The following is a 27435-nucleotide window of genomic DNA, read 5'->3' as shown; positions in this document are numbered from 1 at the left end:
AACAGTTCAGAAGGGAAAAAGTAAGCATTTTAAATTAATTAAATAGCTATAAAGAAATTTAAATGCCTTAGTAATATTCAACACAGAAACAAAAAATGTAGTACCATTCTTTCAGATTGGGGGGGGGGAGGGGAGAAGTATTTCACGGTTAGGTTTTATGTAGTTTGTTTATTTCGATAATATTTAGACATGTTTGCAAGGGCGACTATATTTCATAGGGTGGTATTTGCCCACTAGAGCTTTGTTGAAATTCCTTTAAAATTGTGCAAATTGATAGAAATGAAAAGGAAGAATGTTTTCTTCATTAATCATTTCAATATCTGCACGTCATGGCTATGAATTTTTTGCTTCATCATTTCGGTTCTTGGCTTACGGCGTGCCCAAAATGTGAAAGACTGTACTTGCAGCCAGGGGTTCCCATCCGCCCCAAGGTCAATGGCGCATCCACTCCAAAATCATGTCATGCGTCCCCCGAAATCATATCATTCGCGCTCTCAAACCATACCGTAATCGGGTTCGGGACACTTGCACGGAGTGACAGTTGCACGAATCCTGCCCCAGATCAATCGACCTTGGCTGAATCACTATTTGGGCTGTGACACTTGCACGGCAGGTAAGACGGTGCGGAGGGGGGATTTCTCTTTGCCCTCTCGATTCTCCCACGAGCTATCGTGACTTCTTTCTTTCGAAATTTTATTTGTTTTGAGAGACTTATAGCTGACAAATGCCATTTCTAGGGAACACCGCGTGGAGGTAGTCTCTCTTCGTCCCCCATAAATTTTGTTTCTCTCTTTTCAAAGCTCGTCATTTTTGTGTTATTTTCATTATGTTTCTGTTTCCAGTGGAAATCATCGTCTTTATTTTTCAGTTCATTTTTGTTCATTTTTGCTCCACCAATGAACACGTGAGAAAAAAGATATTATGTGGAGTGGGGGGAAAGTGACTGCAGTTACCAGCCTTCCCAGCATCGTGCATTGCTTCGCTCTGTCCACTCGAGTTCCCTCACTTCTCTGACGCTATACACGACCTTGATCCAGAGATCGTTGGTGCATGTTGTAGACAGAATTTTGAAACTGTTAAAACTGGGCCAGGATTATATACATTATTGTAAGTGAGGGCTTTTCAAACAGCATATTATGTCGTCATCATTTTCTAATACTACAAAATTGATGTACTGAAAATATACCATATTTGTGGGATCATATTCCAGCATAAGTGTCTCGGTAATAGTCATGTTCCTACGAAAAATATCTCAAATTTCTATTCTGCAGGTATGAACGATTTGGAACACGCGGAATATAAGGAAAATAATGTTTCCAATCTTCACATTGAAAGGTTTTCACGGATTCTGCTGAAATTTATTTAGCAGACCATCCATCCAACGTGTCCAAGCCTCTATAATCTATGAAATGTGATGAAATGGCCGTGAGACCATGGTAAAATCTAGTCATGATATAAGAGTGGGTGTACCAACAGAATTTAGAAAGGTGTAAATTTCCTGTAAATTTATTTCCTTTGGATAAAAAAATTAATACAAACAACGTTTCAAAAATTAATTTTTATTACGTCAGCTTAAATCGCGTTATGATTCGTGCCCATGATATATTATATTTAGCCGTTGTAATATTTCATTTTAAAAGGGTCTACATTTAATACACGTACCAGGGACCGGATTTTGATGACCTAAAAATGTCTGAAAAATGTCCAATAAAATGACTTAAAAATAACTTAAAGTTTTGTCTTTATTTCAGCGTATGACAGTTAGTACGGCATAGTTCTTACTTATGTAACGTTAGAAATAAAATTTGAAGGTGTATGTGAATTTTAAGTTTAAAAATGTGTAAAAATCTTAACTTATCCAAAATTATTGCAGTAGGTAATGTAGTTGCCTTGTTCATGTTGCTCTGTTCTTACAATCACGTGTCGACAGAATTTTTGTTTTCATTGTTACAGACATCAAGGCGATAAATGATAGTTCCTGGCTAAAAATGAGTGAGTGAAACATAATGCAATTACATTTCTTTTTGCAATTTCGCCAAAGAGAAGACCAGAAGAAGAAGTGAAACGCGAAAAGTGACAGAAACATGAACGAAAACTTTAAAGAATGACCTAAAACTTTAAGAAAATAAAAAAAAAATATGACGAATGATTGATTTGTTTTATTTTACTTCGCTTTTGTGCCACTTTTGGCTAATTTACGAAGATGGGGATGAGTTATTGATTGATATGATGAAATTGATGAATGGACACTCACAAATATCCATGCTATAACGGTCAAATCTTGAGTAAAAGGTAATTGATCTAATTGCCCGTTATTAAGAATTAATTACAATAGGTAATATTAAAATCCGTCGCGAATAAAGATGTCTAGCAAATGCTTTAGCCAAAGCGAGCTTGCCCAACCACCGTTTCTCGCCCGAATCCTGATTTTACATGCATTCATATGGAGAATAACAGGAAAAGAGGAACTTCTAAACTACTGGACCGAATTGGATGAGATTTTAACCAGCGGAAGACCACATCCAGAATTTCAGCCTAATCAGAACCGAACTACGGGAGTAATAAATTATTAAAGATCCAACACTGTATACAATGCAATAGGGCATCCCGTTGAGAGGGCCTCGTTGGACGTGCGAGCCACAATAGCGGAGGAGTTAGCCTAATCTCTGCACGAGGGGCTGCTAGCAGAGGTCATGGAACGGCATTAGCACAGACCAGGATAGGAGGACAACGGTCAAAGCACCAAAAACAATAAATAGACACCTAAACACAGAGGCTAGAGCGTCACCACGTTCAAATCTAGCATAAAAGGGATGTTTGCGGATAGCCAGAACACAGTTTTGCCAAGAATCGACACCGGAGTGTGAGCTACGCGCGACCTAGCTCCGAATCGCGATCAGACCCGTGATCTGAACTTGTCTTTATAAAACGAGTGATTGTTTAAAGCCATGGAGTAGAGCAAAGTAGACCCAGGGGGTCGTTTCCCCTCGCCGTCAACGCATCCATGTACATACGTGTGGTTATGTGAGAATAACACCAGACACGTCCACCTGTGTCAATCGTCCGGAACAACGCCCTAAGTTAGTAGACGTTAATAACAATTGATAGCAAAGTTAATACCGAAGTGCATAAAAGTCAATACCAAAGTTAATAACATTTAATATCCATGTGTGTCCATGTGAAACCGCGCATGGCTCATTACGTATGTTCGTCTCAACGCCTAAGCCATGTATCTCTACGTACGAGTGACAGCGAAGGGCTGACCTACAACTGCGCTAGTTTTCGTATGGAATCGACAGTGTACGAGTACCGTCATGGACGTGCCGACGAAGTGAACGTGTGATGCCGACGATGCCATATGGAACTGCCGAGGGATCCACTTTCGCCGTCTAGGGTAATCGCGAAGTACAACACCGGAGTGTGGACACCTTCTAAAAATGTAGGACCACTTTCACCCTACCCAGGTCAGAGGGAATGCAGCGAAGGTAAGATCCAACCATGCGTGTGTGTGTGTGTGTGTGTGTGTGATGACACCAAACTACCGCGAATCTGCGTAAATCATTGCATAACTTAACTCAGTGCTGTGGCATAACTAGACATCCTTATTCCGGCGGACAAAATCAACGTTATAGAACAAAGTATATGTTAACAGCCAAACAATAGTTCATTGAGATATATTTGTACCTTCAGAAACGAAAAAAGGGTTCGCACAAAGAACAATTAATCGCATTACACTTAAAACCCTAAACAGTAAATTGTAAAAGGCAATGTAGCCAAGAAATCACATAAGTATCGTCAAAGTATTAATTAATTCAACTTTGTAATTGTAATATTGTCCCATTATGCCATGGAATGTGTTTATGAATGAACGAGAGACTGAAAGAGGGGTTATGATGTACTGTTTATTTATCTGTGTTTTAATATATGTGTATATTCTGAATCACCGTAGTACTATGTCACGTCATTTCAGGTGCTTGAAAACAAATCCTCCTAGGTCTATTATTAGTAGCTCCGACTGTAGGCACTTATCCTCACCGTTTTATAATTCAGGTAATGGTTTAATTAGAGTGACAAGTGTGTCACGGTGAGCGATTCTGTATTGTTTTGTTGTTTAATTTTGCGTTGAAAAGAGTAGTCTCACAATGCCCAGACCGGGATTCGAACCCGGGACCCCGGGCGTCGTAGAGCGATATGCTAACCACTTCACCACGGGGACCGGCAGAAAATATGACGAAAAATGCACAATAAAATTCACGTTTTTATACTCAGAGGTTCATATTCAGGATTTTAATTCTTAAGAGCAATGCATACTACATAAGGGAAAAAAATATGACATGTCATCAAAATCTGGGCCCTGAATAACAAATTAGCAACTTATTCTATCCCTCATAAACTACCTACTTTATTTTAAAGATTTTGTAGCGAAATTGGTACTCAAATGACGCTATTCAACTATATTCAACATTCCAAAATATGTGCCTTCGGCCTACTTTTTTTTTAATAACTCGATATTTCCAGTCAAATCACCATGGTTATCAAAATTAAGCTTATATGGTTACTATTTATAGATATAGATAGAATTACATGTACAAATCTTGCCTAATATGATCTATTATAAGAAAACTGATTTATAATGGAATATTCTAAGTTTCTTTGCACATTTTTTATGTTTTTTTTTATATTAAAATTGCGTATGAAATGCCTTTTCTGCTACTTCAATGAGTAAAAAATTTGTCTTACAACACCTAGAAATATTACTTTGCTTATACTTTCAACATATTGCATTTATGCAGTTTGTATTTGAATGCTATACAACTGCATGTTTTTTATCGTATCTGCTTTGCTTACCATTTTGACAATTGAAAATGGCTAAATTTTACTATTCTATTGTGGTCATATAATTTAGTCCCATTTTCTATTAGTACGCGTATATAACTACTTAATATTTTACACTTACTTGTGACATACTTGAATAGTAATAAATAACTTTACTGAATATTTTTAATTGTTACAGGGAAAATTCTTCTCCTGCTCAGATGGATCTAAAATGACTGAGCCAGAATGTCAGTAAGTACTGCTTAATAATTACGTTATTTTCAATTAGAAAGTAAATTATATTTGGACGGGTTAAAGTTACAGTGGTGTAAGTCACTTTTTTTAAAAAAAAAGACTTAGACACAGAAACCAGATCTATATAAGTCAATCTGTTAACAAAAAACGTGAAGTAAATCAGAGATTCATTCAACTGTGAACAGATGTCAGTTTAAGGTCTAGTGATAAAGCAAACAGCTGTTGTGTTGATCAGCAAAGTGCTGTGAGTCAGACTTTTTTTTCTTTTTAAGTGACTTACACCACTGTAGCTTTAACCCGTCCATTTAGTATAACAAATAACAAAATGATACAATGAATGTTGGATAATATGAATAAATACTTTTTTTTCAGCGCAGCTAACTAGCATTAGTAATCAGTGCTTGATGAATTTTAAGTAACCATGAATACATTACTTTGAGTTTTTTCTTTAATTTCAATCACAGTTTTTGAAAGTCGAGTTATGCTAATCGGTATTAGATCTGTAGCTTAAAGTGGAATCCGAACTACTTTGTGCCCTCACAGGCCAATAAACCAAAGACCACGTGATTTAAGGAAAGAATGTTGCATTATACACACTAGACTATTTGAGAGGCCATTCATTTCAATAATAATATTGTGAATGTCTGTGTTCAAGTAATATGCTTTATTTCTTAGTTAACTTACAGTCACAGTCACCGTCACAAAATTCACCAATGATTGAACTTTCCAGCTGAGTCAAAACTGTCTGGAAATCCATGTTATAATTATAATTACGAGAAAAAAATTGTTTGTTAGCCATCGAACTTTCACTTGTTCGGACATTGAAAGGAACTTAAGGTCTTAAGTTTCCAGATTACGTCGAGGTATTGGAGAAGGTGCAAAGTTAGTTATAACCCTGTAACGTCTAATTGTGGAGCAGGGCCGCAAATAGCGGCAGAGAAGGAGGAGGGAAATCGAGTCGGCAAATCGCAGTGTTGCCAACAGTACGGTCCTGACGGTACATGTACGGAAATGTCATGGCATGTACGGACGTACGGTCCAGGCCTTGGTCCGTACGCTTAATGTACTGCTTACCAAAATTTGCACTTGCTGTTTTATTCCTCCTACACTCAAATGTTGATAAATAAATAAATAAAATAAATAAAAAAAAAACAAATGTGATTAAATTGATAAACGGAAACCTGTTTTCTACATCGACCATAAATTGGTGTAGGCATGTTACTCAGTGCATCGACAGTCATTGTGCCTTCATGAAGTTTAATTTGTTGTTGTAAGTTCACTTTATACAGAGAAAGGCTAATCGGGACTGAGCCGACAGTTTAAAGTGGGATCCGAACCGATGTACCATGTACCTCCACCGTGTATCGAAACCGGGACCCCTTGATTACAAGGCGATGACGTTACCTCTACAAAGCAAGAGAACTGCATCAGCTTTGATTGCTAATGCTTGCTAAATCGGTCTTTTTCCTTTAGTATTGTTGTCTACAGAGGCAGTAGCGGCTATGTTTGGTGCCAAAACTGGGGGCACAGGAACAGTTTAAATTTTCTTCGCAGACAAGCCACCATACAGGTATATTTACCATTTCACTCTGAGTGCTAATGTCTTGTAATTTTTTAAAATTTTGTTCAGATTCGATTGTTTTGCAGATGTCCCTCATTCATTATATAAACACAGTACGTGGCAAATTAGAAATTTTAAGTCAAAGTGATTACAACCACACATTACCCAATTCGAAGACATTAAGTTAATATCAGCTTCGATTCCTCTCATCCAAAATACGCCACTAGTCTGTTACGTTATTAGGATGCAGTTTAACGACATTTTTGACTACATATCATGTTTCCATTGAGATTAAGTATCATATACAAGCCATTAACTTAATGCTAAAATATATAATTAACCTTGAAAAATACGTGCGTGTGTGTGAGTGTGCGTCTGAAACGGAGGGGGGTTAATATTTCCCTAACAAATTCTGAAACCAAGCGTACGGACCTGGAGACAAAAATACGGTCAGTTTTCCATGTGCGTACGGTAATATCGTTTTCAAAAGTTGGCAACGCTTCCAGAACGAAGTATGGAAAGCGGGAACTCCGGTCGCCCATTACGCAATCACATTCCTTACACTGTTCATTGGTGGAGCCGTCTCGCGCCACTACTTGCTCAGAGACTTGTTCTCGATCGTCTGCTCTACAGTTAGTGGGTAAAGGGCACAGCAACAAACATTTTACTAGAGCACATGTGCAACTTTGTGGACAGGTGGGCTGACCAGTTCTGTTGCGAAGCAGAATGAATGACTCTTGTGAAAACGCTTTATATAAAAGGTGCTGTTATTTAACGACTTTCGCTCGCACCCCTCCCCACCCCCACACACGCATGCATATATATATATATTAGGGCTGAGCCGATACCACTTTGAACCGATACCGATACTGATGCCGATACTCTTACCGATTCCCACCGATACCGATACTAAAAAATTGAAATAATAAAAAAAAATGTTTAAAATATTGATCAATATTGGTGTGTAAATATTCTGCAAATATATGCACCAATTTACCAAGGTATTTGCTTTAGAATATTCAAGAATGACATCAGAATATGAAAATAGATGTCATGTCATTACAAAACATAGTTTTTCGTGCAAAATTGGTGCAAAATAAAAAGAATGTTTGAATTTTGCATAATTCTCAGTATAATTAGACCCCACGAAAGTGTAGCGCGGCATTTTTGCAGACCCCGTGAAATACCATAATGCCGGAAAAGTATCGGCTGGTATCCAAGCGATACTTTCCGATACCGATACATCGGCATCGGTGTCGGCTCAGCCCTAATAGACCCTATATAAATATATAAAACATTCATTCGTTCATTGTCTTCTGCTTAGGGGCAGTTCTTTCCTTGCAACCCCCATGCTGTTCGATCGTCAGCCCTTCGCTTTGTGGCAGCGTAGAACCCATTTATAAACAAGTACATTGAATTAGGAACAGAGGTTATTAAGAGGGAAATAGGTTATTTAATAAATTAGGTGTAAATGTATTGTAATTATACTGGAGAGTGATATACCTTCTTCTTCATCCATAAACACTCATTATATTCTCAACTAATTTTCTCTCTCTTTTTCTCGTCCCCTCTCTCTCTCTCTGATTCCCTCGTAACACCACTCTCTTATATTAGTTCCTCTGGTTTCTCCTCTCTCCACCCGCTGTTCTCACATTCTTTATTTTATCTGTTAACAACTCTATGGATCTTTCTCTATCTTTCTGATCAAATTTTCCATTCCTCTTATTTATTCCTTTCCTCAGCCTTGTGATTGTCTCATTTATCACGTATCTACTTGATTTTTCGTTTGAATCTGCATGTTTCCGTATATTTCCAAAATCAGCAAGAACATTAAGTTGTTTCACGGACACCGCGTATTTTATTATTACTATTATTATTAATTTATCTTCATATGGGGCCCCCCTCTTGTCTCAGCACCGAGAGTAACAGCCTCGTTGGTCCCCCTGATGGCGTAGACTTGCTTTCACCTTGTAATCAAGTAGTCCCGGATTCGAACATTGCAAGATTGTTCGAATCTCAATTTAAATTGTAGCTCCATTTCTTATTAGAAAATATGATCTTCAAGTGGACTCACGAGAACAAACAAGATACCGTCTCGCTCGTTTCCACCATTATTAGCAACAGTTCTACTTCAAGATAACTAACATCAAAATACATTTTACACAATAATTGCGCTATTCTAAATTTTTCTCAATACAGTGAGTCTCACGGCAGACTTCCGCGGAGCGGCGGCCAGCGCGCCTTGCGGGAAGAACACATCTGCCGGCATTTAGACCCACACCTGTACACTAACTTGCCACTGGAGGCGTCGATGCTTCATTATCCAGATGGCTCGTATCCAGTTTCCACGGGTTTGTGAAGTGTTAAGGTGTTAACAAGTGTTTTAGATAATTTTTGTTTTAGTTTACGTATTGCTGGTGCTTTTCTGCAGTCTAATAATGCCACGCTATCTATACAATTTAAAACAACAAATTTTTATGTGCGACTCTTACGTCATTACGGATTCTTGTAGGGAAGTTAGAAGGCGTTTTGCAGCAGAATTCCCAGATGTTCCTGTTCTACACAGAGAGATTGTTCTGATACTTGTGAACACATTCAGAGAAATGGGTTCTGTTTTTGATACGAAGCGAAGGGTAAAACGGAGTGTGCTTACTGAGGAGATATTAGACGACGTTGGAGCACGATTGGAACATACTCCTCAAAAATCCCTCCGGTACCTTCCACATGAAACAGACATTATCAAATTGTCTGTATGAAACCTGAAGCCATACATTAGATGAATTGAAAGTAAACATGATCAGATATATTGAGCAATTTTGGAAGAGAAACTGATGCATGTTAGTGAAAAGTTCCTTAAAATATGCCGTATATGTGTGGAAGCAGGAGGACATTTCCAGCAACTCTTGTAATAAGGTACGTGCTCATTTTAATTGTAACTGTCAATGTAATTGTACGAGTTAATTTCATTACATAGCTTGCGGTTCCAGTTACGTGGATGTTACTTACATCCAGTTTGCCGGTAGACGCGACTTCGCTAGCCGTCCCGCGGACAAGTTACCGGTGAGACTAACTGTATCAAAAAGGTACGTACAAACCCAGACATTCACAATCTGGGAATGTTTGAGGAAGTGACATGATGAGCACCAGGTCCAGTCGCCTCAGGTACCCTGAGTACTAAATACAGGGAGATTACTAGTATATACTAGTATACTTGTATAATACAAAAACATATACCAGACATTTGAAGTAACAAAATAATTTTGCTTTTCTCGTTGTTGTATTTGAAAAACATTAAAAGTACTATTATTGCAATTACAATAATTAGTGGCGAAAAACTTTTAGCTCATGTTCGTTAATAATATTTCTTTATTTCAGTGGTACTTACCTAGTGTTCGAAGATGGAAATCCTGATAAACCAGCTGTTAAAAACAGAACATGGTCAAGAAATGACTTCCATTTTGATGATGTGGCTAAAGCCATGCTAACATTGTTTACAGTCTCCACATTTGAAGGGTGGCCTGGGTAAGAATTTTTTTAAGCTTGTTACTAGGATAAATTGAATTAATTAGAATGTAATATTAATTAGATATTATCCATTGTCTAGTGATTTTACCTACATCTCTTCTCTCGCCTTCAGGTGAATGTATTTCTATTTTCCGGTGGTGGGGATCGAAGCTGCGAAAGGCCAGTGATATCCACTACACTAAACATGGAGTGGTGGGTTAGAGCCTTTAATTTGTTGTAACATTACACGCTAATAAAGAAGAATAGTCACTGACATACACAGAATTATTAAGTTGAATTCAATAATAAGAAATAGAACATAATTGCATACAATAGTACGTACTTAAGCACACACAAGCACACCCTTGTGGTTATTTTACGTCGTTTCTCTATCTCTGGGATTAATTGTGACTATGAGGTTGAATAATGAACTGATGCAATTGCTGCTGGGACAAACACAATGATTAATGATTAACCGATTTAACCAGGCATCGAATATGGAGACCGCCATGTGTGTGTGTGTGTGTATGCGGTTTTTCCTAGAAATCATCATGTTAAAGAGAAAATTTTTGATTATATATATGTGGGGAAGCAATACAGATACAAAATCGTGCTTGAGTTCGGTAAAAAATGTATTGTGAGATAGTCATTCGTGGAAAATTAGTAACGTTTGAACATTCTGTTCAAATCCTTAAATTCGAACTTGGAGTTCCTCAAAACAAGGCCGAATCAATTTTCCTCGCTTTTAGTTTTTTGACTAACGCAATTCAATTTCTATTTACACTGAGTAAGTTCTATCGCTGTGTTTTCCCATTTAAGGAAAAAAGTGATTGAAGTTTGACCTGTGCTGCAATAAACTGTATTCCAGTGTGCCAATGCTGAGACATTTAATTTGTTTCGTGCTAAAGGAATGTTCGTGGCTCCACAGCCCTGGAAGGGTCTATGCCTATTTCTTGACTGCCGGTCTCCCTCCCACAGTCCTACCGAGAGGTGTGGAGTTCTTCAACCGGTAATGGGGCGAATGTCAGAAATGCATACGTAATAAATACATAAATACTACGTATATTAAAATTGATGTTTGAGTGTGTTTAAGACTCCATTATGCACAGAAAGGCTAATCAAGACTAGAAATACATATTAATGTAGGATCTGAAGCAATACATATGCCTCCACAGGGGAATCGAACCAGTCGAACTCTTGATTACATTGCGAGGGTGTTAAAACTACACAGATATGTTTGCACATGAATATAACTACATGCAATATGTAGGAAACCAAATAATAACAACGTTATTATGAGGCCCAAATACTTTCGCAGGGCACTGCGACGTTTACTCTTTTGGAATTTGTTCTATTTTTCGCGTTCTGTGTTTTCACCGCCTAGGCCAGGAGTCTAAGGTGGCCCTCAGGCCCCTTTGCCATGGCCCGTGCCAGTTTGAAAAAAATAATTCTTACCATTAAGTACCGCTTGGGGCAGGTAGATGGCAGCATCTTACGCTTCTCAATACCGCAGTATAGCTTCGTGGCCCGCGAGCGTCATTGAAATTGTTAATATGGCCCGCACTGTCTGACGAGTTGAATACCCCTGGCCTAGGCTCTCGGAGCGTCCGCTTCTATGCCCTCGTACCTACCGCTCTGAATCTGCCTCCAATTAAAAGCAACACATGTATGGTGCACCCTACGGCAAAGAAAACAACAGGGGAATTGCCCACCGTTATATCATTGTTTACAGTTGGGTCATTTCATCTCAAATCATATAGGAGCTGTCAACTCACAATCACGGATGATGCTGAAAAGAATACTATATGTTAATAGACCACATGATACATATATTTTTTTTATTTTCTGTTGATTTGCTACAGTGTTTCAAGCTCACAAAGAAAGACACTATTTGATAAAAAAAAATTACGTAAGGGAAATAATGCAATTTTCAAAAGACTATAAATAAAAAAATACGGTAGAGATTTGAGGTTTCTTTTATTTGAAAACTTGTTCAAAGCACCTGTAAAACCTTATTAAGGAATATATTTATGAAGCCCTCTTCAACTCGAAAAGTTCAATTTTTTTTTAAAAAAAAATTAAAAACCACAGGACATGAGTTCTGCTGTGATTATAAAATATGAGAAGAGGACTAACTATTTGCAATGCCATTTCTGCTATAACGTATAACGTTATGTAGAAAATTATTTGTAAACATTGAGAAAAATCCATTTTGACCTATTTTCAGAAATCATTTTCTCAAAAACACCCATTTCAAAATTTCTGAAAATTTTACAATATAGTCTTTGGTTACTGTACTTGTAGGAAGTGCAATCAGACCTTGCAATGTTTTTTTGCGTAAACGGGCAGATTTTTTTAAAAAACATGTCCTCGATGTTCCATATTTTATTTACCTTTACTGTAAAATATATTACACTGGTATCACTTTTCTAACTGCTGCTTATCAGTAAAATCTGTAAAGCATCATATATATTATTGGTAACATTTTTTTGCGTGAATGCACGCTCTCTCTCGCGCACACAAGTTTGTAGTGGTGAGAAACCACTTGAAATAGGGTCATTGCATACCATTTCGACCAACCCCTCTCGTATCATATTTCTTTAAAAATGTTAATAATTTAAAAACTTATTTCTATATCCTTCAAGTGTTTAAATCGGCATTTCAGGCTTGCGTTTATATATCTCGGCCATTTTTAATTTGTTGCATGAAGTGACTTTACCGTTTTCAGATGTTAATGAAAACTGCTATAACTTGTGTTATTTCATGATCCGTTTTCTTTTGTCGTTTTATTTGTGTAGTAGTGGTAGATTTTTTTATATACGTTTTTTTATGTTATTTTATTTATGTAGGGTTTTGTAATATCTATGTATAATAATGTACTCTCCTACATCTTTCTTTGTCGGGTTAGATGGTAGATCAGCATTTACTGAACCTCGCTCAAGAAAAAAAGACCATTGAATTGAATTAAATTGAATTTAATTAATTTAAAAGTACTGTAATTAATGAAAGGTGAGAATATTTTAAACCTCAATGTGCAGCTACTGCATGCGTGTTATAATCACTTCATCAAAACATCAAACATGTAACTCTCGGTTTGTACGTTTCTAATTTTCCAAGCCCCCCTACACAATGTATTTGTTCAGGGACGCCATCGAAACTTTGGGAGGATTTTTTTCCTTAAAATAATATAAACTTCAAAATTTATATATTCTTCTGAAATATATGTAAAAACGTTTACAACTTAGGTGCACTGTATTTAATCCATTACATGAAGAGAAAAGCATTTAGGGCAGGGCTGCCCCCATGCGGGTTTGTGTACGTTTCACTGTAGATAAATGAATTATTTAATCATTCTGTTATCGTCAGTTTTTCTATCTTAGTATAATATGGTTAGTTGCATAAGCTTTCTTCTAGCTGACTCAGTGGCCGAGAACGTCGACCTTCGTGGCGGAGTGGTTAGCACAGCGCGCCACAAGCCCAGAGGTCCCGGATTTAAATCCCATGTGAGACATGTATATTTGTGTTTGTCCTCAGCAAGAAATTAGACATTTGAATAAAAGCTGGTATATGTTAAAACAGAGAAAGAGTTTCACAGGAGACTACGGATTAGGGATTCTCCTTTTCTTTAAAAAAAAAAAAAATGCGTTAAGTGGTCGACTTTCGATCTTGTCACCGAAGTTCCCTGGATCAAATCACTGCATGGGTATGGGTGTTCTTTGTGAGTGTCCCTTCATCAATTTTAACCTAATCACCAGCCATTCTCATCGTCATGACTAGCCAAAAAGCCAGACTAAATAAGAAAATTCAAATCAAATCTGGAGATTAAACATGAAAATGAGATGGATTTTCTTAGTCAGTATTCGAATCTATACCTCATACTTCGCAGCTTGCCCACTGGTTTACCAAGGGGACTGTTTCATTTGATATACATTTCTATGAAATATAATTTACTATGGCTTCCTCATTGCAACTGAAATAGTATAATGATCTCACAAACTCGGAGAGAGTATTCACAGGAAAAGGCACCGAGGCTAATCGAGACGGCAGTGCCTCCCAGGAAGAAGACGTAGACTTTGCGCTTCGTTTCTGGGAGAAGAGGGTACCCGGTTCAGAGGAGGTGCCTAAGGACGACGGTTCTGTCAAGACGCGGGTCCGCCCACAAGGGAAGAAAAGTGAGACGCCTGTGAAGAACAAGAAATGCACTGCAATTTACACGAAATGCCACCGTGATTGGCAGGAGAATTTGCTTAGTCTTGAGTACGGGATCCACAGGATGGGATACGGAGCGGCGATCCTCCACCTCCACTCGCCACTCTCACTTTTGGTACCCTCTCACTCAGATCTTCTTTCTTGATCTTATCTAAGTGTGGTATCCGTATCCTGGAATAGGATATAAGGATTAACTTGGTAAGTGGAGAGGTCAGAAGGTACGTAAGAGAGAAGAGGCAAGTGCTCTGAGTCTTGGTACCTAAGATTTAAACCAAGACTTTTTGAAAAATTAATATTGTGAAATTGAGTAGCTCCAAACAATAAGCAAGATATGAAATATAAAGATACATATAACATAGAAATAAAATAATGAATATATAAGAATACAATATAAGAATGAGAATATAGAATAAGATATTAGAGGAACCCTTAGATCCCATAATTAAGAGAATAATAATGGCACTTGATGAGGAATCCTTAGATCAGAAGAAAAGTAGATATTCATAAGAGTTATATATTGAAGAGACATCCCCGAAGAATAGGGAGTTCTCAAGCCTCCTCTTCTGTCTTCAATCTTCTACTCGCAGTCCTCAACTGGTAGACAGCATCTGGATACTGGAAATATATATAGTGGTTTCAGTCATCCAATTCTAGTATGTCAGGTTCTCTTCTGAGGGATGTAATGTAGTGTTTTCTTCTATTCAGGGAAGCCGGTCCTTCTTCATAGTATCTTATTTCATTAAAGCAATTATTTTGTGCAGAGCTCCTTTCTCCCATTAATTGGGCAGCAAGTCTCATGCTCGATCTAGTCTTAGTTCCAGTGGGTTCCATGTTTTCAATAAATGATGATATTGGAACCACTTGTCGGGCTCGTGGCTCTTGATGGTGTTTGAATTCCATTTCCTCAAGCGTAGATATCAGCTCAGCCAAAGCATTAATTGTAGGAAAGGTTCGTTGACAAGTAAGTTGTTGTCTTACAAAGTCTGGTTCTAGCTTAGCTCTAAGTTCCCTTATTTTGGGGTCTTGAAATTTATTGCAATAAAACACAGCGTGTTCTGGAGTATCAGTAGTCTTACATACTTGGCACTGGTCATCTAGAATGAGGCCAAAGCGTTTCAAATATGCCTTATAAGGGCCATGCCCTGTAATGAGGTGTATCAACCCTTTAGTTGGTTTAAAGAGTGAGTTCATTGTCCAGAATTTAACGTCAGGCATATATAGCTTCGTGTGTACTGATCCCGAGTATTGTCTCCACTCCTGTTGCCATTTGCTTTGTAAAACCTGGTCAATGTCCTGCATGGTATTCACATTAATTCCCAAGAGCATGAATATCTTAGCTTGGTCTCCCTTCCGAAACCAATATCTAGAAGCGTGTCGTTGAACCTCAAAATCAAGAGGCAAGACACCAGCTAGCACTATGGTTGACATAGTTGACGTTGTGCGAAAGGCCCCAAGAATTCTCAACAAGACGTTGCGCTGTGCCGATCTCAGACGGTCCCGGACAACTTTCTTCCTAGAAAGGAAAGCCCAAGTAGACGCTGCATAACATATAGTTGTAACAAATATCGCTTTATAATACAGCATTGCGATCTTGAATGGTATCTTAAATGCAGTATTACCCATGTTTAAGATATTGCGTAAAGCTGACTTGGCCTTAGCTGTAACACTGTTCACGTGAGCTCTTAGGCTCATTTGAGCTTCCATGTGAATTCCAAGGTATTTGATGACTTGAACATTTTTAATTGAAGAGTTCTGAAACTTGAATATAGGCGCTCGAGCCAGTTTTCCCTTAAGGAGGATTTGATATGTCTTCTCCTTAGCTATGGTCAACTTAGATTCCTCAGACCAAATGGCCACTTGATTCAAGATCTTGTTAGCATTGAACTCCAAACCTTTGCGATTGTTCGATCCGGTTATGATTAATAGATCATCTGCATAAGCAACACTATCTATGATCTCATCCATCCTGCTGAGAGCCAGCAGTAGTGGTTCCAACGTTATATTCCAAAGGACTGGCCCCAGGACAGAGCCCTGAGGACAGCCTTTTTTGACACTCCTGCAGATCGTCTCATGTCCTCAAACGAACTGTATTCTCCTGTCTTTCAGGTAATCACAGATTAAGCTGTATAGAGGCTTAGGAATCTGCAACCTCCTTAGTTCTTGTAGTAAGTATGGCCACCATACATTATTGAACGCTCCGCTAATGTCTATTGTAATTCCAGTAACATACTTATAATGAGTTTGGTTTATAGATGTTATCACACGATTGACCGCATCCTCAGTAGAGCGTCCTTTAATAAACCCATACTGTTTGCTGGAATTCCTTATTAGTGTTAGTCTTTCGTTTAGTCTCTTTGTAATCAGCCTCTCAAAAACTTTGCCTAAGTCATCCAAGAGGCAAATTGGCCTGTAAGATTTTACATTGGATGGATCTCTTTTGGTATCCTTTAAGAAAAGCACTAACGTTGCTAATTTCCAGTCTTCAGGAAAAATCCCTTCTGCTAGCCATTGGTTATAGATTGTCTGTAAACCTCCGAGAAGTTGGTTTTTAGTAATTTTGATTAACTCGTTTAGAGTTCCATCAGGACCCGGGGCTTTGCCATTTTCCAATCTGTCAATCACAGCGGCGATTTCTTCCTGTGCATAGGTTACATCAACTGTAGATCTTATGTTGTTCTGGATTAGTGTGTTCGGGATCCACAGTACTGTCACGAGCAAAACAATCCATTCCATCTTCACTACGGCCGCCAGATAGGCTGCCCGTTTGACAAGTTGCAACCGGAAGTGGCCAAGGATGATCGGAATTGGTCGGAGGTAGACAATGTCACTTATGGAAAAAGGCTGCAGGAGAAATGGGAATTAGCGCGACCCGCAGCGGATGTTAGGAATCAAAATTCAGCTCAAAATGCCAGACCTGGAAATATAGATCAGGAGGCCGGTGTGGAAAAATCTACGTTATATCTTCAGAAATAGGAACTACGAGAATGATTTCGGCCGCGGCCCTTGTGAGGATATCCTTGAAGTACGTCGTGGAATTACACCAGTAGGGTAACCCCGGATGACCAGGATGTTCTAGAGAGTGGATTCTCGGCAGAGGAGGACTTCTCGTTTCCAGAGGATCTTCACAACGTCCCAGATTTGCCAGGAAGATAATTGAACCTTTTTCAGGTGACTTAGTACGTGTGAAAGACACTTTTTTTTTCAGGGGACTTTTTTTTGCGTGTGAAAGACACTGCAAGAGTGAATATGAACTGTGATTAGTGAAGTTTATTGTTTATTTTTTGTGTGTAGTGCATATCCTTCCTTCAGGAGGAGGGGTATGATGCAGTGTGTTTGTGTGTTGAGCATGTGTAATGTGTAGTGTTGTTTACTTGAAATTTTCACACACTGCTGAGACTGGTAAATGTGTGGTGAAGAACTCTCATGGAAGTTTGAGGATTCTGGTAAGAATTATTGTTTTTCATTTTTTAAGAAAAAAGGGGGAGCTCTGCTGTGTGGTTTTAACGCACACAGTTGGAAAATGGAAATATATATATGCAAGAGTTTTTTTGTAAATGCTCTTGCCTAGCTTGCGTTTTGCCCGGTAGCCGGGGAAGCTCACGGTTTGTTTTCTATCAACGGCTTTCCCGTTTGAAAGGTCACAATAAGGCCTTGCCCCAGTGGTTGGGGCGGGCCAGTTTGTCGGAGGTATATATACCGGGTTCGGACTTGTTACGCGCTCTCAGTCTCAGATGCTCAGATCTCAGAAAGTTGATGTCGCTTAAAAACTCCGACAGTTGCCGACTCTCAGATACTCCGATACAAGATCCGATCAATTAAGACAATCTTCTTGGATGCTAAGAAATACACAGAGAGAGAGCGTCGTATGTTTAGGTACCTCTGTTAGCGCTATGCAAGATAGTGTGCTCGTAGAGTGAATTCCTGATAAGTGCATGAGGTAAAAGGTAACCTGGGGAGGTTGTTAATGGAATATAACGAAAATATGTATATACGGTGAAGGGTAGAGATGTAAGTAAAGGTGTACATCAAGAGATTTTCCGTGAGACGTTATCGATCGTAAGAGTATTTAGAATATTGTCAAGAGTCCCCCCTCAGTTATGCAGAGTCACCCCTTAGTTGTCATGAGTCACCCCAGTAGGACATTTTACAGGTTGCACTTTTCCTGGCGCTAATTCTTTCTGGTTTCTGATAAAAATGTAAAACTGGTATCATTTGGTAATCAAATGAGACGTATGCGAATGAGTTATAACTAAACACGCCAGAGTACGTAATCTCTGAACTGTCCAGATTCCCGTATGTCACTCTATCATACAAGCTGATTTAATTGAAAAATGTGCACGAAATATATGCTAATACACTATCAATTTCTCATATGGTACTCTAGCACACTTTTACAGTATTTTTTTCCTGGAGATGATGTGCACATTATTGGTAATACCTGAATGTATATATTATATAATTATGTAGCAAGCTAATTCTGTCACAATGTGTATTATCATAAAATTAGTTGTAAAAATGATTTCTATTTTAGATTGAAGTAATGTATTTTACGTATTTTCTCTCATTTCAGGCTTTTGTATGTTTCTATAGATTCTCACCAAGAAGACAATGGACCAATCCATAATTTTCGACCCATTGTTGCAGCCTATTATATCATATACATAATCATCATTGCATTTTTTATGGTGAATATATTTGTAGGTTTTGTGATCGTCACATTTCAAAGTGAAGGTGAACAAGAATATAAAAACTGTGAACTCGATAAAAATCAGGTGAGTCTACTGCAACTTAGTCATTCAGGTTGATTGTGAGAATTTACGAAGTTCTTAATTGATTACGTAAATTTAATTTCCTTTTTACATTTTTAATGGGCATGTTTAGCACGATTTATCACATTTCTCAATAATATGTCCATGCAAGCAGGGGTGAGGGTGCCCCCTACTTTTCGATTGGGCCCCCTATAAGGGGCACAATATACAACTTTCAACAAGATTTCATGTTGTAACAAAATATTATTTGTATAATGGAAATTTCATAAATTATTTGAGGACTCTCTCTGTGACAACATTTAGGTCCTTATTTCTTCACATTTCTAATAGTCCTTACTTCCCAGTGAGATGATTCTTTCTTTTTAATTCAACTAAAGATGAGACATTTTTCCTACCATGTGATGAAAGCATTTCTTGAGTATTTGCTTCCTTCAACACATGAGTCATCTAAAGAAGTGGTAGAATGGTTCTGTTCATCAATGGAAAAATGTCTTACTGTTGAGGAGGCTTTCAAATCACAAAATGACAGGGTCCCACAAGTTCATGAGAAGGTAGTGGAAAGGAAGTGTCCAGAGGATCAAGGAAGGACCAATCATAATGTGGTGTGGGTTGAGTTATGATGACATCACCGAGCTCCATTTCTGCGAGAAAGGATCAAGAACATCAAACCGAGTGTACCAGGAGACAGTCATGGACATAATGGTGAAGGATCTCATCAAAACTCTATTTCATGGTCAGGAGTGGAGCTTTCAGCAGGATTCTGCGCCAGCTCATAAGCCACAAACAAACCAGCAGCGGCTTGAAAGTAATGTGCCTTTTTTCGTTTCCCCCTTAGATGGGCCATATGAAAGTCCAGACCTCAACCCTCTATTTTACAAATTGTGGTCTGTGCCTTAAGACATGCTTGCAAGAAGACACCCCTGTATTCCCAGTCTGATGGTTCTCTTGTGAAGGCAGTGGCAGATTTTCATCTCTAAAGAGTTTAATTATATTTATTTTATCAGTAAAATACCATGGACAAACTTTAAGTAAAGACAACATGTGTTTTACTTTTCAATATCTGCTACACACTAATTGTATACGGTTTTCCAATAAGAACGATATGATTTTACAATGAAATAAAATAATAACTATTTCAGATACAACCAAACTTCTTATATTATTTTGAAGCATAGTGTTTTGAATAACACATCATTTAAGTGTCCACCTCGACTTCGTGCACACGAGTGAATTCGATCCAAATATTCGATGACTTTGTGCAATAACTCGGACCTAATGTCACGAATGCAGCGTTCGATGTTCAATCTTAATGCATCAACGGTTCGTGGCCTGTTTGTATAGACTATAGATTTCAAATAACTCCACAAAAAGCAATCTAAAGGAGTTAAATCACAACTTCTTTGAGGCCAAATAACAGTTGCATATCTTGAAATTATCCTTTCACCAAACACTTGTTGCAATACGTCGATAGTGGCATTAGCAGTGGGACATGTGGTACCGTCTTGTTGGAACCACATGCCCTCCAAATCAATTTCATCTAAATTTGGCCACAAAAAATTTGTTAACATCAATCGGTACCGCTTACCAGTCACTGTAACTGCAACTCCTGCCTCGTTTTGGAAAAAAAATTGGTCCGATGATGCCACCATGCCATAAGCCACACCATACAGTGACCTTTGCTGACGCAAGGGCTTCTAGTGAATCTCTTGTGGATTGTTTTCACACCAAAAAAGACAATTTTGTTTGTTAACATATCCACTTAACCAGAAATAAGCTTCATCCGAGAAGATAATTTTTTGCCCAAAATTATGATCCGTTTCAAGTTCAGTAGAACGTATATTTTCATATTTTTTTGGATAATAATCAAACGTTCTTGAAGCGTGTATTTAGCCATGATAGTATACTAAACACAAATTAAAACTAATGACAGTTGTAACATTTGAATCATAGTTGCCAGTTCATTTCAAAATCATATCATTCTTATTGGAAAACCCTTTATACATAAATATTTTATTGCCTTACCTAATTTTGTACAATTATGAAAACTATCATCAATATAAAAAATGTGTGAATCAGAATAGTGGAGACCAGATAATTTTTAATAGATGAAATACCAGTATTACTTTTAGGATGGCAATTTGTTGATATGGTGTAAATAAATAAGACAGTATGTCATCAGTAATTTGTCAGTTTTTTTTAGTTAAATCAGTATTTTTGACCGCTTTACTAGTTTACACCCCTGTGCATGCGTCTCCTCACGTTATGAACTTCTGAGGCACCAGCATTTGTAATGTTTTGGTTCTCCCTGGAATTCACAAGAGACAAAAGAAAGGAGTGAGAAAACGACTAGATCATATTTATTCAGTACATAGCAGTGAATTGTGGTGGGTGGATGTTGTTGAACTTAGGGTTGAGATAGGAGAACAGAGACTAGAAAAACTGGAACACACTTTGACTATTTCAAGAAGAAATCCTAAATGTAAGTAGTAACTTGCTTTACAACTATATTATATAGATATTTCATGTGCCTATGGTGCATAGGTAGGACAACGTTAGAGCCGCAAAATGTGCCCTTGGTTTTGACGCTGTCTTGTTGCAAGGAGACTGAAAGTAGTTTGTGATTTGGATCCCCTCGGAACTGTTTTGGAAATTCGATGACCCAAAAGCATCTTAATTATTTGGCGCTGTGTGAAGTACATAATGAAAAACTGCATAATATTAGCACTAAAGAGATTAATGTTGTTTCCCTTTTTAAAAGACGGGTAGAAGTTGAAAATATTCAGTTTTGCAATATATCAATGTTTTGTTTAATCAAGATTAGTATTTTTTTTAAAGTATACCTGTAAACATATGTGTGATACTTTATAGTGCTTACCTACACATTTATATAATGGGTGATCGTTACATACAAAGTATTTGTTTCAAAATTATATTTAATCGTAGTGTAGTGAGTTCTTGTTCAGCTAATCAAAATCGATGTACACCTTGATATGTATATGCTTATGTTTCCAGTTTATCAAAGATTAACTCAAGTGCTTATTCTTAGGTCCCTACTATTGACATTAAGAAACTTGCTCGGCACCCCCCCCCCCCTCTGCCACAAACTGAAAGAAATCGGTATTTATGTTCTACTTAGCTTTGTCTCCCCCAATATCAGAAGAAATCGGCGCCTATGAATGCAACAGGAGGTGAACTAAGTAATACAACCTAAAAAATTATACTGTGGCAGAAAATACTCAAATTTTGATCTCACGACCCCCTTCCAGATCAAGTCCAATATAGACATAATCCGCAGCCACAATGACGGCGATCCGAAAGGCTAAGACATCTGAAAATCCCTGCTTCCAGTCCTCACGAAGATGACCCATTGGAGAGAGAAAAACAACTTGATGCGGAAGATCCGGAACCACCGCCTTGAGCTTCTGGAGAATGGTATTATTTCATCTCAACTGGACGCCAGGAGAAGTTGCGAGGAGACACATCAGACCACGCATCAAGCTTTCCAGGAAAATCACATAAAGATTACATCCAAAGGATTCGAACCCGGAACACCTAGTATTTGAACCCAGTAAGGGAAAGAAACGTGCTAAACAAGACAGATTTCCACACACATCCAGAACTCTTAACTTATCCACTTAGAATTTGGTAGTGCGGATGGCATATAACATACAGACATGTAGTCCCTCATTTACTAATAATGCATATTCCAGGTTATGCAACAAGTCTCATGATAAGCAAAACATGAAGTTCAGACACTATCACACTTCTCAACCAATATTGCCTTTTGCAGACAGATCAACACTTTGATTAGCACAAACAGCATGCAGAAAAAAAAGAACATTGTATGAATTGTGCAGTGCATGAACAAAATTTGCTCCTTTTCAATTAAAATTAAAATTGTGAACATAATGCCAAATAGCTAAAATACACATGAAAACTGTGGACAATTGGTTTTCTCATTATTGTAACACATTTTTTAATATGTAGATATCCAAAAATGAGTCAGTGTTATTTAAATTTCTACAGTGCGGATGGTATACACCATACAGACATGTAGCTCCTCATTTACTAAATTCGTATATTCCAGGTTAGGCAACAAGTGTTATGAGCAACACCATACATGCATACCATACATGCTCATACTTCTCAACCAATATGCCCGACCCTGTGGCCGAGTGGTTAGCACATCGCGCTGCGACGCCAAGGGTCCCGGGTTCGAATCCCGGTCGGGCTTGGTTGTTTGTGAATGTCCATTCATCAATTTCATCATTTCATCACTCATCCCCATCTTCGCAAATTATCCAAGAGGCACAAAACGCGAAGTAAAATAAACTAAATCAATCAATCAATCAATTCTCAACCAATATGCCTGTTAAAATGAGGAGCTCCAACAATGCTAGAAGTGGTAAAAAAATCAGTTTTTTTACAGAAAGTAATTTCCGAAATACCGACAAGTGTGCATAATAGTTGACTATCACAGTGAAAGGGTCACAGGCACAGGCATCTAGTTTCTATGTTAAATGAGATTTCAATGACGAAAAGTACTTACGTTCTAAATTCAGAGTCGATGTCCGGAGAAGGCAATCGAATCTTCTTGAAGGGAACTTCATTTTCAAATGTTCTTGTACATAGTTCGGTTGTAAAAAATGCATGACGGGACACGCGGTTGAAATCAACGTTTGCGCGAACAACAATACGTTTATTGTGGCATCAGTATCCTTCCGTGCAATGTAGTGCGCACAGAAACGAAGCTATACCGAGAGGAAAAACAGTTTTCTTTTTCCATTGACAATGCGCACAGAAATGTCTGTTTCAAGTGAAGAATGCTTGAAAATATTTTCTCTGGGTGATTTCGATTTCAGTCAGCTTGCAAAAGTTAAAATAAAATATTCTATACAAATGACTAAACCGACATGATAAAGACTGAGTACGCCAACTTACTCACCTTCGAAAACGGTTTCTTCAATTTTGACTGAAACCCGCGCGAATATATCGATTTAGTCATTATTGACTAAACCAATTTTAACAGTGTGGAGCTATCAGAATAGTCGATATTGATGCTCTCCTGATATACCCTTCCCTTCTACCTCAAGACACTCTCACAACACACATGTCCCTTATATCTGGCACTATTGTCACACTTAATACTTAAAGCCTCAATCCAAACTCTCAACACTCTTATTTGATTAACTTCTTCTCCCTGCCTTCATGACCTTCAGTCAAAAAACTTTCACTCTCCCTTCACACACTTTACACATAAACAAAATTACACACACATAAATTCACGAAATAACAATACAATAATACAAGAACACGTTCATACAACCTCATATTTATCCACTGAACTCAAACACGAACACAGCCAAACAGACGCACTGAAACATACATTACATACCCAAGAAGTCGTATATAAAACAAGTATCATATTAAGAAACTTTGTTAATTTGACTTGTTCTGGACTACCGAAAAACCCCAGTACCAGATCCTGCGGATTACCTTGTAACCTGCATGACTGGTTTATATGTAATATTTTAAAGAAATACAGTCACGAGGAAAAGATATTCCGTGGAAAACACGTTCTGGTCTTATTAGGCCAGACCATAAGCGCATACAGTAGAATGTATGCTTGTGGAGGCGGGGATTTTCCGGGGGTTCCCCCCCTTTATTTTCTTCATCAATTTCATTATATCATATCATGACTCAGCCTCATCTTCGCGATTAGACCAAATTGCAGAAATGCGAAGTAAAATAAAGCAAATGTATAAATCAAAATGATTACCTGCTTTTCACATAATTTCCCAACACCTACTTCTCAATTCATCTGCAGCACGGGAAATTTTGGGGTCTGAAGCAAGGGCAAAGGATGTGTCGTGAAATGTTAATATGTTCGAAGGAGAATTAATTACCATGTCCGCGATTCCCTTAAATCTATTGTGCAATTTTTGTTACCGATCTTGCAGATCCACATTTCAGCAGGAAACTGACCTCAGGTATGCAAAATAAATGTTTTGCTGCATCTCTGGCAAGCGCTGGCTGTCGTGCTAAGGGAAATAATGATTTACATGAAAAAGTAAATAAACTATAGCTCTTGTCTACTCCTACGGCGGACGTCCTACAATCTGGCAATGTAAATGGGGAAAGGCGAATACGCAGCAGAGCAACTAGACAATAACGGAGGCGCAGAGAGTTACGACGTCGCAGGAGGATGTGTTGCGCGCACCTCGTTCTACAGGCTGCTGCATTTCTTATCGCGCTGAATTGGTTGCTTCCCTGCTCTCCTCCTCCCTTCTCAGCATGTAGGGCGCTCGCCGTAAGACTGGACAATAGCTATAATACATGCATGTTGTCTGGATTTTGTAAAACTCAATGTTAACAAAGTCAATATGCATATTTTCCTTCCTGAAAGTAATTATGTATTTAGAATGCACAGTGAATTATTTGATAATCTAGTTCTTGCTGCATACAAAATGTTTGAATGTATAATTTTATGAAATCTCACAAACATATAAGGTTACTTACACTTCGGTTTATGGTAATATTTAATTGTTATGACTCAAAAGAATAATCCGGCAGCAATTTTGAGTGTTAGTATTTGATATCATCATACACTTACAATTATTAGGAAGTACATACCTTAGGAACAAAATATATCATTCCTCTGAAAATATTACTTAAATATTACATCCTCAAGATGCCCTTCATTACGCCGCACACACTCAGCAAGCCGATCACGAACACTTCTCATGGTCCCACGCAACACGTCGACCGGGATTCTTGAAATCTCTTTCTGCATCCACATTTTTAGTTCTCGAGTTGTGCGAGGTGTTGGTGTACAATGCACCGCACTCTTAAGGTAGCCTCAAAGGTAAAAATCACTCACTGATCTTGCTGGCCATTCAATATCGCCATATCTGGAAATAACATGTCCAGGAAAAAGTGGGCGCAGAATGTCCATTGCTATTTTTGCAGTGTGACTTGTAGCCCCATCTTATTGTTTATAGTAAGTGTTTTTGTTCACTAGAAGACCTTGGAGGCGAGGAACATATATGCATAACGCTTAAAGGTCACATTTCCACGTTCGTCCTCATAGAAGTAAGAACCGATAATGGCGAAAGCTGTAGCAGCACACCACATCGTTACTTTAGGACTTCTTAACAATTGAGTCGGTCTCATCAAAGTTGTTTACCCACATTTTATGGCATAAGTTGACGGCACTTCACTGTTTTGATGAATCCAGAATTTCTTGCGAAATTCACGGTGAGGGGCGACGTGCTCTTATAAAACGCTTTTACGGCGAATGCACGCTCTGCACAATCCACGACTCCTTTTCAAACTGAATGCTATTCAAGCCCACGCCACCTGGCGGTATCATTCTCCTGCTAAAAATAGAAAACACTGCTGCCAAATTGCTGATCACAGGCGGATCCTGTATATAAAAAGTGGAATAAGTTTTATGTTCTAAAAGTTGGAAGAAAGATATATCCTTGTGAAATAATATGAATTTCTGTTATCACTTTTTACTTGTCAGATATCAGTTAAACTTCGCACTCAATAGAAAAATGATTTCTACAAAAGTTGTTTAATTTGTACAAGTAATAACAATAATAAACAGAAAATGACGTTACTGTTCAAAATTAATAGAATGACCTTCAAATGACCTTGTAAACACCCTCCCTACTAAAATATGCATTCGTTTCCCCTTAAAGCCAATTCAATTTTATTTTTTGAAACATTTATATCTAATGAGCTTTGTTTGTAAGATATTTCGAATTATCAGCTTAAATTGTCCACCCTGTGTATATATGTGTGTTCTTGTGTATGTGTATATGTAGAAAGTATAATAATATAATCTTTATCTTTTATTTACAGCGGAACTGCATTGAATTTGCTCTTAAAGCCAAACCAATTCGCAGATACATTCCAAAGCATCGGACGCAGTACAAAGTGTGGTGGTTTGTTACGTCGCAACCTTTTGAATACACAATATTTGTACTCATTATGATAAATACAGTGACGTTAGCAATGAAATTTTATAACCAGCCTAAACTTTATAGTGAAGCACTTGATATTCTAAATATTATATTTACTGCAGTTTTTGCACTTGAGTTCGTATTCAAACTTGCTGCCTTTCGATTTAAGGTAAGTCCTATTTTCGATCCAGTTTTAAATAAAATGTCCTGCTCTAATAAAAGCAATATTATACCTGTTGTTTTGTGGGATATTTATTGGTTTAATGTGATCTCTCTCGAGTTAGTTAAGTTAAGGTTATGCACACACAAGTACCTACACTATCATAATGAAAAGTATCCGGACACTTCCTCG

General features: G+C 37.9%; 1 protein-coding gene across 5 annotated transcripts in view; it reads left to right on the top strand.

Annotated features, from left to right (window-relative positions):
* The window catches only part of Ca-alpha1D (Ca[2+]-channel protein alpha[[1]] subunit D), a 1588055-nt gene that overhangs the window by 848825 nt on the left and 711795 nt on the right, over window positions 1-27435 (top strand). For all 5 annotated transcript variants that reach the window (XM_083117527.1, XM_083117525.1, XM_083117526.1 and 2 more), the window contains exons 24-27: window positions 5015-5067; window positions 10007-10153; window positions 18915-19116; window positions 26983-27252. In XM_083117527.1, the coding sequence (XP_082973653.1) occupies window positions 5015-5067; window positions 10007-10153; window positions 18915-19116; window positions 26983-27252 (672 nt within the window). The remainder of the gene's footprint in view (window positions 1-5014; window positions 5068-10006; window positions 10154-18914; window positions 19117-26982; window positions 27253-27435) is intronic.

This window comes from Lepisma saccharinum, chromosome 2 (genome assembly GCF_977018435.1).
Source record: "Lepisma saccharinum chromosome 2, izLepSacc3.1, whole genome shotgun sequence".
NCBI lineage: Eukaryota > Metazoa > Arthropoda > Insecta > Zygentoma > Lepismatidae > Lepisma > Lepisma saccharinum.
This window is presented reverse-complemented; position numbering and strand designations above follow the sequence as displayed.